This window comes from Erythrolamprus reginae, chromosome 10 (assembly GCF_031021105.1).
Source record: "Erythrolamprus reginae isolate rEryReg1 chromosome 10, rEryReg1.hap1, whole genome shotgun sequence".
Taxonomy (NCBI): Eukaryota; Metazoa; Chordata; class Lepidosauria; order Squamata; family Dipsadidae; genus Erythrolamprus; species Erythrolamprus reginae.
In genome coordinates this window covers 31741132-31752962 of record NC_091959.1, presented here as the reverse complement: position 1 = coordinate 31752962, position 11831 = coordinate 31741132, and the positions used below count along the sequence as shown (strand labels likewise).

The 11831-nt window shown below is 45.7% G+C and overlaps 1 protein-coding gene across 1 annotated transcript in view; it reads left to right on the top strand.

Annotated features, from left to right (window-relative positions):
• The window catches only part of LOC139172863 (transmembrane protein 132B-like), a 103812-nt gene extending 96747 nt beyond the window's left edge, over positions 1-7065 (top strand). The window contains exons 3-4 of the mRNA XM_070762112.1: positions 3303-3449; positions 6847-7065. Coding sequence (XP_070618213.1) covers positions 3303-3449; positions 6847-6925 — 226 coding nt within the window. The 3' untranslated portion in view covers positions 6926-7065. The remainder of the gene's footprint in view (positions 1-3302; positions 3450-6846) is intronic.
• Positions 7066-11831: the final 4766 nt, after the last annotated feature.

Below are 11831 nucleotides of genomic sequence, written 5' to 3'. Positions count from 1 at the left end.
CACAAAATATCCCAATTTGCTTGGCAAGGTTTTCTTACTGACGCCCATTCATTGTCAGCATGCAGTCATTGCATTTTCTGCTGTGTCCTGCTGTTTTCCCCCAACCCCTCAAATGTCCTTTTTTTTAAAAAAATAATAATTGAATGCTCTATCATCCTTCCTAAAGCTAATTTTGCTGTGGTTGTCATGTTTGATGCAAGACCCCAAGATTGGTGAATGTTGCACTTTTAAAACCCACTGGTAAGAAATTACATTACACTCAGTGTAATTACATTGTTCTAAAAATGTGATTATACATTTGAAAACCAACTTCATATTACGTTACCTTAGAAGAGTCTCAATTTATAGGACAGAATCTTCATGATTTAGATGTTAAAAGTGTAATAAATCTGAGATGAAGTTATCCACATATATCTATACATCTATACCTATACCTCTCTGTCTCTATCTCTATATTTCTCTCTCTTTCTCTTCTATCTCCCTCCCTCTCTCTTTCTTTCTCTCTCTCTCTTCTATCTCCTCTCTCTCTTTTATCTCCCCCCTCTCTCACTCTCTTTCAATCTCTCTCTCTCTACTTCTATCTCTATAGGCGGGAGGGGGAGAGAGGGGGGAAGGGAGGGAGAGAGAGGGAGAGAGAACATCACATCTAACATTGGTAGTTTTGTTATGCCATTTTATACTAATTGGTCTGGACATTACTCATGCACTTAATGGGCAGAAAGACAGCCTCAGTTTTTGGATGTATTACTGTAGTTGTGTTGTGCCAGGCCTGAGGGCTTCACCTGATTGTTCTGAATGGGTTCTAAGTAAGCTCTTACTTAGGCCAAGGTTAATTCCCCCTTGTTCTCTGTATGATTGAGTCAGTTTCAAAATCAAAAAATCTCCTCTCCTCTCCTCCCCTCCCTTCTCTTCCTCTTCCTCCTCTCCTCTCCTCTCCCCTCCATTCCATTCCATTCTCAAAGCTGACATATTCATTTACTGTCCCACTGTAACTATAAGGTGAAGTTAAAACTAGCAGGAAAAAAACCCCTCCTCCCTAAAAATCCATTTGCTTTTCACGGTTGAGAAAGAGTAGTTTTTCCCACAGTGGCTTCTGCCTTTAAAATAACTGCTTTATTAATAGATAAATGGCTGCAACCAACTCCCTTACCTGGGAGTAAGTGAGCTTCCAACCCGGTGGGGCCCCCTTGTTAAAGAGTAAACGGACACCAGATTGCAGCCTAATCCTGTTAGCATTGTCAACTGGCTGATTGATTTCCCAATTCCTGCTTCAGTTCAATTGTTTTGTTTTGGCCCTGAGCCATGCAGATAAAAAAAAAAGAATCCAGCTCAAAAGAAACACACCATCCTCTCAAATCCAATGTAGAAACAAGCTTGTACAAGCTGAAACCTCGGCGCACAAATGTAAAGCCGATGGTTCATAAAAATTTAAACAGTCTGTTTCCAGCCACTTACTTTCATGTCAAAATTCCTCTTTAGGCGGCTCTCCCAGTGACCACATCAACCACAGCTGCTGTTCAGGGATCTCTTTGGAGGTCTTCAAAAATAGATCTTCCTATTTTTCTAACTCCCCTCCTCACTATAAACTCTGGTCGGGAAAGCAAACCTGTTAAGCCTTGGGTTTTCTTTTTCCTTTCATTCTCATAACAAGGAATTCATTAAAAATTGCTGGAGGACCAGAAGGATTAACTAGCTCCTCTAAGGTCCAGCTTCTCTCCTGCCTCAGGTTGAAAGGTTCCCTGATTCGTAGATTTGTGTGGGTTTGTTCAGTTTGCAGAATGCAAAGAACAACAGTAGGATTTTCTTGATCTCTTAGTTTGGCTCCTTCAGGTACGTGCCCTTTACCTGCCCGGCCTGAGCAGATGTTTTTTTAGAATTGAATTTCCTACCTGGAGCTCCAGTGAGGTTGATAAGTGAAGCATGACACTTGTTAACAGTGTTTCTGTTTGTACTGCTTTCCGAAAAATGTTGTCTGATTGTTTGTTGCTCTCCTGGTCCCAGGTTTGTGCTGGTTTGCCTAGAACGGGGAACTTTGATAAACTATTACATCTTTGCCATGTCAACATGAATAGCAGGAGGAAAACAATAACAACACAACAATGTAGATTGTAGACTAATGATGGCGAACCTATGACACAGGTGCCACAGGTGGCACACGGAGCCATATCTGCTGGCACACAAGCCATTGCCCTAGCTCAGCTCCAGCATGCATCTGCATGCCGGCCAGATGATTTTTGGCTCATACAGAGACTATGGGAGGGTGTTTTCGGCTTCCAGAGGGCCCAGGAGAATGGGGGGAGGCATTTTTGCCCTTTCCAGGCTCCAGGGAAGCCTCCAGAGCTTGGAGAGGGTAAAAAAAATGGACCTACCAGGCCCATCAGAAGTTAGGAAACAGGGCATTTCTGGCCTCCAGAGGGCCTCCAGGGGGAGGGGGAGGCCACTTTCACCCACCCCAGGCATTGTATTATGGGTGTGGACACTTGCGCATGCACAATAGACCGTGTGCATGCACTTTCGGCACCCATGGGAAAAAAGGTTCGCCATCACTGTTGTAAGTCATATGCTCAGCTGCTGTAAGAAAATTGCACAGACCGATTACAAATTACAGCAAAACTCTGTTGCACAAATGATCCATTAGAATTTAAGCAAAAAACTATAACATCCATACTGCTAAAAACTGATGGGGACACAGGCCAGCCCCCTATGAGAATGACCTGCTCTTCTGGTTTCCAGTGCGCATGTGGTCTTTGCGGATGCTGGAGCATGGGAAAATGGCCTAAAAACAGCCCCCAAAATGTTTAAAAAACCCAGGCCATTTTGGGGCTCTTTTTAGAACCTTGTTAGGGCCGTTCTCAGGATGTCCTTTGGCTGTTTTCTGGGTTAAAACAGCCTGAAAAATGACCCCAAATGGCCTGAATATAACTCCCCAAAAGCCCAAAAGCAGTCATGAATGTGTCTTTGGGTTTCTGGTACTTAGGGGTGCACGAAGACCAGCTGGCCGGCATGGATGCGTGTGCCAGAAACCTGAGCACCAGCTGGAAAGGGCCATGCATGTGCCGGAAACCTACAAACTAGCTGGCTGGCACCCGCATGCACTCTGGCCAGCTGGTCTTTGGGCTTCTGGCACTCCAGTACACTCATGTGCATGCATGTTCCGGTATGGGCACTCGGTGCCAAAAAGGGTTGCCATCACTGCTCTGGGACCTGCAGTACGCAAAAGATCTGTTAACTCTCAGAAATGTTTCTCTGTTCTTTGCCTTAATTGTTCAGGTCTAAACCCATCTCTATTGTTTTCCTGGCAGAGTTAAGGCTGCCCCAGGTGTGAAGATCATCGACCTACGAGTCATTGATCCACACCGGTGGCAAGTTCAACAAGATGTTGACAATGGACGGACACAGACGACAGCTACCATTGTGTGCGAGCGCATTGATCCCCATGCCGAGAACTGGTAAGAAAGCCGGGCGGTGGGTATGCTGGTGTGCATCCACAGGTGTCTTTTCTCATTAAGGCTTGGTGTGCGTGTGCACACGAGTGGTGTGTGTGTGTGCACGGGCATGTCTGAGTTGGGGAGAACAGCAACCGTTATTGATGTGTTGGTCTGCTTTCCTTTTGAGCTGACATCTCCAACATGGCTTTCCTTTTGTGCCTTGTAACAATGGCCTCCATGTCTCACCTTTGAAAAGATCTCTTGTGTAAGACTTAAATCAGGCATGCCCAGAGCATCCCTGGTGAGCGCTGTTTACTTTGAAGTTGGCCTTGAGCATCAGTTCATCGAGACCCTGTGACGTGACTGTACTTTTGTCATGGTGGATGGTGTTGACAGGTGTATTCAGATGGCCAGTTTGGAGAAATGTGAAATTCTTGTACTGGAATCTCAGATTTTTGTTGGAGGTTGCTGGCCAGGTGCTGGCACAACTGATAGCACCTAGTAAGGGCCCCTTTCCAGGGTTACAGGAAAAGATGGTCAATAGTTTTGAAGGTTGAAGAGGGTTGTACATCTCAATGGTAGATAAAGATAAAGATTTATTAGATTTGTATACCGCCCCTCTCCGAAGACTCGGGGTGGCTCACAACAAAAACAGTACAATACACAGAGTACAAATCCATTATTAGATAAAAAATGAAATTTAAAACCCATAAATATTAAAAACTATCGTTACTGCACAATCATACCATTCTCATGTATTACAGTCAGGAAAAAAGGTGGTGGTGGGGAAAGAGATAGTTATTCCCCCCATGTCTGGTGACATAGATAGGTCTTCAACATCTTGCGGAAGGTGGGAAGACTAGGGGCAATTCAAATCTCTGGGGGGAGTTGATTCCAGAGGGCTAGGGCCGCCACAGAGAAGGCTCTTCCCCTGGGTCCCGCCAAACGGCATTGTTTAGTCGACAGGACCTGGAGAAGGCAAACTCTGTGAGACCTGATTGGTCGCTGGGATTCGTGCAGCAGAAGGTGGTCCTGCAGGTATTCTGGTCCGATGCCATGTAGGGCTTTATATGTCATTACCAGCACTTTGAATTGTGCCTGGAAACTGATCGGAAACCAGTGCAGGCCGCAGAGTGTTGGCGAAATGTGGGCAGATCTAGAAGCCCCACGATAGCTCTAGCAGCCACATTCTGCACGATCTGAAGTTTCCGAACACTCTTCAAAGGTAGCCCCATGCAGAAAGTGTTGCAGTAGTTGAATCTCGAGGTGATGAGGGTATGAGCGACTGTGAGCAGTGACTCCCGGTCCAAATAGGGCCGCAACTGGTGCACCAGGTGGACCTGGACAAACACCCTCCTTGCCACAGCTGAAAGATGGTGCTCTAATGTTAGTTGTGGAGCAGCTAAATCATCTTCTAGGACAAGTCCATTGAAGCTGTTTCAGTGAGTCCATCCAGCTACCTCCTTCTGTCATCCCTTTCTTCTTTTGCCCTCAATCGTTCTCAGCATTGGGCTCAAATATTTTGGTGGCCTAATGAGAAGGAAGGACTCACTGCAGAAGTGAGTCCTTCCTTCTCACTAGGCCGCCAAAGTATTTGAGTTTCATCTCCAAGACATGGCCTTCTAAAGAGCAGCCAGGGTTGATCTCCTCTAGGACTGACCAGTTGAACCGCCTTGCAGTCCAAGGGACTCGCAGGAGTCCTCTCCAGCACCAGAGTTCAAAGGCCTGAATTCTTTGGTGCTCAGCCTTTTTTATGGTCCAACTTTCACAGCCATAATGTGAATGTTCGATAGAGTTTATTTTAGAGTTTATTTTATTTTATTTATTTAGTTAGTCAAACATATACAAGATAGTAAGTATTGGTATAAGCATAAATACCAGCAAAGTAGGTACAGGTAAATTAGGTCAATAGGACAGTAGGGCAGGGATGGTAGGCACAATGGTGTGCTTAATGGGGTAAGGTCAACAGTGGGCAGTCTACGGTTAAAGTTTTTGGGGTTTGGGGAAGAAGTTTGCATAAGTTTTCTCTACCCTAAAGAAATAGCTTTCTTTGGGTCAAAAGAATAGATAGTATTTTATGCTGGCCAATGAATCCTATTACTTTCTGGTTCAAAGGCAAATTTACGATCCATGATGATGAGAATTTAAATATAGATGCAGTATACTGTCAGGCTCAGAGAGAGTCTGTTTATGCAACTTACATTTTGTTTAGACCTGCATTATAAAAAAAAATTTAATTTAAAAAAAATCCTGGGTTTAAAGCAGCGCTGAAATGTAATTTTTATCTGGCAATGAAAAGGGGACGGAAAAAGGTTGAATCAAAGTGCATTGCAAAATTTAAGGTAGTCATAAACGGTGAGAATGCAAGAAATGTTGCTAATCCGTGAAAAGCCTGATTGTCACAGTAACTTTGACATTAGAAGCAGCAATTTCTGCCTTGTTTCAAGCTACCTGAAATGAATTTTGAGTTAATTAACACCCTGACCCTTTTCCATTATGAGGTTAGTTTAATTGTTTTTGGATTGATTAACAATGTAAATAAAAAAACATACTGGAAGATCTGTTCCACAATAGCAAATATTATTGCTTGTAGAATAAATATTTATGTTTGATCTGCCTTCATTTCAGAGCTCTCCTTAGCTTGCTGTAAATTTAACCCCCCATAACCTCTCTTCTTCCAACAGCCTTTCCCTGAACAAAATGTCCAGAGTAACACAATGTATATCACAGATGTTGTGATTTAATAATCTTTGGACATTGAGACAAATTCTTTGTGTGTCCACACTTGGCCAATAAAGAATTCCATCCCTATCCCTATCCCTATCCCTATCCCTATCCCCATCCCCATCCCCATCCCCATCCCCATCCCCATCCCCATCCCCATCCCCATCCCCATCCCATCCCATCCCATTCCTATCCCATCCCTATCCCTATCCCTATCCCTATCCCATCCCTATCCCATCCCTATCCCTATCCCATCCCCATCCCTATCCCATCCCTATCCCTATCCTATCCCTATCCCATCCCTATCCCTATCCTTATCCCATCCCTATCCCATCCCTATCCCATCCCTATCCCTATCCCCATCCCTATCCCAATCCCTATCCCTGTTTCTATTCTATTCCCCAAGCCTGTGATATTCATTTCCCATCCCACTGTAACTTGTCTGAAATGATACAGGACCTCCTGCTTGAGCAGGGGGGCTGGACTAGAGGACCTCTAAGGCCCCCTCCAGCTCTATTCTGATTGATTGAGCCTGAAGTAATGGTGGCTCTGGATAAGAGTCAAGTGGGCTTTGAAACAGCTTGGAATCTGTAAAGACGAGAGGGGGGGGGGGCTGTGAATGTTAATAGCCCCTTAAGGAAGCATTGCAAATTGCTTTATTATTCCTTTCCTTTGTCTCTGTTTTGCTTCTCAGCCCATCGGAAGGCAAATACCTGTGGGTGGCAAAACGGACTGTTGCCCAGCAACTTAAAGTACATAAAAGCTTGCTGTGATGGCAGAATGGAAACCTTTTGTTCCTAGAGACCATTTAGGGGGCAGAGCAAGAGAGAATAGGCAATTTTACAGATGAGAATCTGACGGGGAGCTATCAGAGATCTGTTTTCTAATAAGGCGCGCTGAGCTTAAAAGGGGATTAGAGGGGCGACTTCTTTGTTAAAATTCAAAATAACTCGCAAGCCGAATGGATATTGGTTCGCCGGTTGGATGTAAGAACGGGGCTGCGTTTGCAAAAGCATATGAACAATAAATCTTGGTTAATGGACAGACACGTCAGGCTTTTTATGTTTTTAAAAAAATCCCCGTTGTGCATACATCTCTTTGCAAGGGTTGCAATTTACAGATCCATTTAAACCGAGGATGGTTAGCCTGGCTATCTGGAAGCTGGACTTGGTAACCTAGGTTTATCACAGCAGATTGGGCCAAGCCAGATATTGGGGTTGGCAAGCTATTGTTTCGCACATGGCCCAGCCAATTATACCTGACATTCAAGGAATATGAAAGCAAGACTCAGAGATGGTTTTCTTGTCTGATTTTGGGAGCCAAAGCATGCTCTGTTTATTATATAGCAATAGTACTTAGACTTATATGCCACTTCACAGTGCTTCCCAGCCCTCTCTAAGCTGTTTACAGAGTCAGCCTCTTGCCCCCAACAATCTGGGCCTCCTCATTTTACCCACCTTGGGAGGATGGAAGGCTGAGTCACCCTTGTGCCACTCAGCATCAAACTGTAGGTGGTGAGCAGAATTAGCCTGCAATACTGCATTTTAACCATTGTGGGAAGGAAGGAAGATTATAATAAGAGGGAGGGAGGGTCTCAGAGAGGTCCCACGCTTGGCCACCAGTGGCATTAAGCTGGCCACACCCACCATGGCCATGCTCCCAACCATGCCCCTTCCCCAGGCCTCTGAGATCAAACACAACCCTGATGGGTCCCACCATGAAATCAAGTTTACCCGCCCCCCCCCCAGTGCAAACCATTGATGTTATCCACTGTATTCCTTCTACAGCATCTAACGAAGCTGAGGGTCCGGGGATTCAGAGTCTTCAAAATCGGCAAGGGGATCTTCAGAGAGCTGCTTTCAGTCATCTGTCCAAAGGAAGCTTAGAGAACATGTTCAGGTTGACTGTCCACAGGGGTGGGCTACTGCCTGGATGGGGCGGAGGAAGGCAGTGGGTAGCAAAATTGGAGCTCCACCCCAGAGAGCCCAATTTGCATTGAAAGATGTTGAAAGATAATGCAGGGCGTCCTGCATAAGCCACGCCCACAGTGTGGTAGTAAAATTTTTGGTAGCCCTTCACTGACTGTCCACCACCCATCTTTTTCATGGGAACCTCTCAAAATAGCATAAGACAGCTTGTCAGTAGGCAAGGGGGGAGTGTACAGGATGCGTGTGTGTTTTGAAACCCTACGAGAGGGGATGGAGCAGTCGGCGAGTTTGTTCCTGCCTGTCAGGATTTTGATATCTGCCATGTTGGTTTGCCCATGGATATAGTTTAATTTCAGGGAAGGGTAGTCTGTAAAATTAAGGTTGCAAGAACATGTCAGCTGTCATGGGTGAAGGAGGCTGTGGAAGAACAGGGTAGAATGAATGACATCAAATCCATAGTATGTTTAAAGGACTTGCCTCAGTGCACACAGAATGTCTCTTGATGATGAGAAACTGAACGTGACCAGGATAAATGTGACCAGATTCCTGGAAGATGCCCCTGAATTTGGTGGGCTCTGGAGTTGGATGAATTTCCTGACAACGCACGGCGTATGGACAAAGGAGGGAAATTTCCTAACAGCGAGGACAATCAACCAGTGGAACAGCTGGAGATTTTTAAAAAGAATCTAGACCAGTGGTGGCAAACCTTTTTTGGTTCGAGTGCCAAAAGGGGTATGAGTGGGTGTGCTAGCATGCGTGTTCATGCCCCTTCCCCCTCCCTCCGGCTCTGCCCCCCATGCATGCACACAGGCCTTGCTGAAGCCTGGTAGGTGGAAAAAACACCCAAATGAACAAACCGGAAATTTGGGGAAACGCACTTCCAGGTGGCTGTTGTGCTGTTTTTTACACTCCAGGGCTTCAGGAAGCTTCCCCGAACCTTCCAAAGTGCAAAAACCAGCACAACAGCAAACCGGAAGTGCATTTTTCCGAACTTCTGGTTTGTCTATTGGGGATTTCTTTTTGCCTCTGGGGCTTCAGGTTAGCTTCCCTGAAGCATCCATAGGATGAAACAGCCTTTCTGAAGGCCAAAAAATCAGCTGAAGGCCAAAAAATCAGAGAGTGCAAGCACGCTGCATCTGATAAAGGGCAAAGTCTTGCGATACAGGGCCTAGGCTCACCATCACGGGTCTAGGCAGTCATTTATCTGAAATGCCATAGGCCTGTGATAGCCAGCACGTGAGCCATTGCCCTAGCTCAGCTCCAGCATACATGTGTGCTCCGGCCGGCTGACTTTTGGCTCATGTGGAGGCTCTAGGAGGGCATTTTTAGCTTCCGAAGGGCCTCCAAAGGGTGGGGAAGGCATTTTTGCCCTCTACGGGCTCCAGGAAAGCCTCTGGATCCTGAGAGGGTAAAAAACGGGCCCACTGGGCCCACTGGAAGTCAGGAAAGTTAGCATTTAGCATTTAACTTTATATCCCACTTCATAGTGCTTTTAAAGCCCTCTCTAAGGGGTTTACAAAATCAGCCTCTTGCCCCCAACAATCTAGGTCATCATTTGACCCACCTCGGAAGGAGGGAGATTTGAACTGCTGAACTACAACTAGCAATTAGCTGAAGTAGCCTGCAGTGCTGCACTCTAACCAGTGCGCCACCCTGACTCTTATGAGAGGCTGAGAATGGGCCATTTCCAGCCTCCAGGAGGCCTCCAGAGGGCAAGGAAGGCTGTTATTGCCCTTCAAAAAGGCTCCAGAAAAGCCTCTGGGGCCTAGGGAGGGTAAAAAGACAGGCCTACCGGAAGTCTGGAAATCAGCCCTTTCCAGGCTCTGGAGGCTTCAGAGAGGCATGCAAAATGGGAGGCGGGTGGTCAGGAGTGTATGTGTGGGGTGGGAGGGGCACACCCACAATTCACCAGGGGCAGGACAGTTCAGGGGAATCACATGTGCATGCACAGGGTGCACGGGGGGCATAGGGGGCATTGCATTATGGGTGTGGGCACGTGCTCAGGTGCACTTTCAGCACCTGAGGGGGGAAAAGATTTGCTATGCACCTGCTTGGGAGGGCTGCAGTGGATTGGAGAAGGGATCTGCAGGCTCCCCTCTGTTCTGGCTTAACTTTGGTAGAACTTTAGCTATTACAAATAACTCTTATTAAATGCAGTATTTCATAAACAAAGAAACTCCATCTTTATTTCTCTTCCCTTCCGTATTCAAAATACAGTTCATACTAGCACATTCCTCTTCATCCCGTTATCTTTCTTAATTGCATTCCTCATACATTCCTCCCAGCCTTCTCCGTTTAACAAGATTTATGTACTCACAGCATGATTCAAAAACATCAGAAATGACTGTAAAATAATACAGAATGCATTTGCTTGCTTGGGAGCTGAACGAAATACCTTTCATTTTAGCCCTACAACATTGAAACTCCACCCTTTTTCCCCACTGACCCCCTGACCTACCAAATACATCACTCCAGTATTTAACCCATTCCTCCCCTTAATATCTTCTTCCAAACACCTGTTCCTTATGTTTTTGGACCCTTCTGAATTTAGGATTGACCCAGCGAACGTCTGATTCTTCCTCGCTAGATTCTGGACTCATAGCCCCATCCTGTGGCTGGCCTCCCACCTGTTCTACTACCTGTAACCCCGGGCCCACCACTAATTCATAAACACTATCTGTATCAGAGTCCTCAATTTCTTCATCATCCTCCAACTGACCAGGAGTATGTACAACACCTTCCAGCTCCATTATTCTGTTGTTTCTTTTTATGATCACAGGGATCATCTATCCCATCAAGCCCAAAGGTAGCCGCCCTGAGTCCCACGGGATTGGCTAGCATATAAGTCAAATAAATTCAATTAAATTAGTCCAAAATGGTATAGGATCTCCTCCCATGGCCAGGGGGTTGGACTAAAACACCTCCAAGATCCCGTCCAACTCTAACCATGGTGGCATAGTGGTTAGAGTACAGAACTGCAGGCTACTGCAGCTGCCTGCCGGCTGCCTGCAATTTGACACTTCAAATCTCACCAGGCTCAAGGTTGACTCAGCCTCCCATCCTTCCGAGGTGGGTCAAATGAAGACCTACATTGATGGGGGCAAGTAGGCTGACTCTGTAAACTGCTTAGAGAGGGCTGGAAAGGACTGTGAAGTGGAATAAGGGTTATTGCTGTTCCTCTTTCCTTCCTTCCTTCCTTCCTTCCTTCCTTCCTTCCTTCCTTCCTTCCTTCCTTCTTTCCCACAATGGTTAGAATGCAGTATTGCAGGCTAACTCTGCCAATTGCCAGCAGTTCAAGTCTCACCAGCTGAAGGTTGACTCAGCCCTCCCTCCTTCTGAGATTGCTAAAATTAGGACCCAAATTGTTGGGGGCAAGATGTTGATTTTGTAAACCGCTTAGAGAGGGCTGTAAAGCACTGTGAAGCAGTATTTAAGTGTTAAGTGCTATTACTATTCTTCTTCCTTTTTTCTTTCTTTCTTTCTTTCTTTCTTTCCTTCCTTCTTTCCTCTCTCCCTCTCTCATTCCTTTTCTTCTTTCTCCTTCATTCTCTTTTCTTCTTCTTTCCCCTTCCCTTCTTTTTTCTTCATTCATTTATTTGATTTGTATGCCGCCCCTCTCCTTGCTTTCTTCCCATCTTCCCTTCTTTTTCCTTTTCTTTCCTCCTTTCCTTTATCCTTTCCTGTCTCCCTTCTTGCGTGCTCAAATGCAAAAGGGGAAACATTTCTCCTTTTGTTTTGTTTTTAGCTAGTT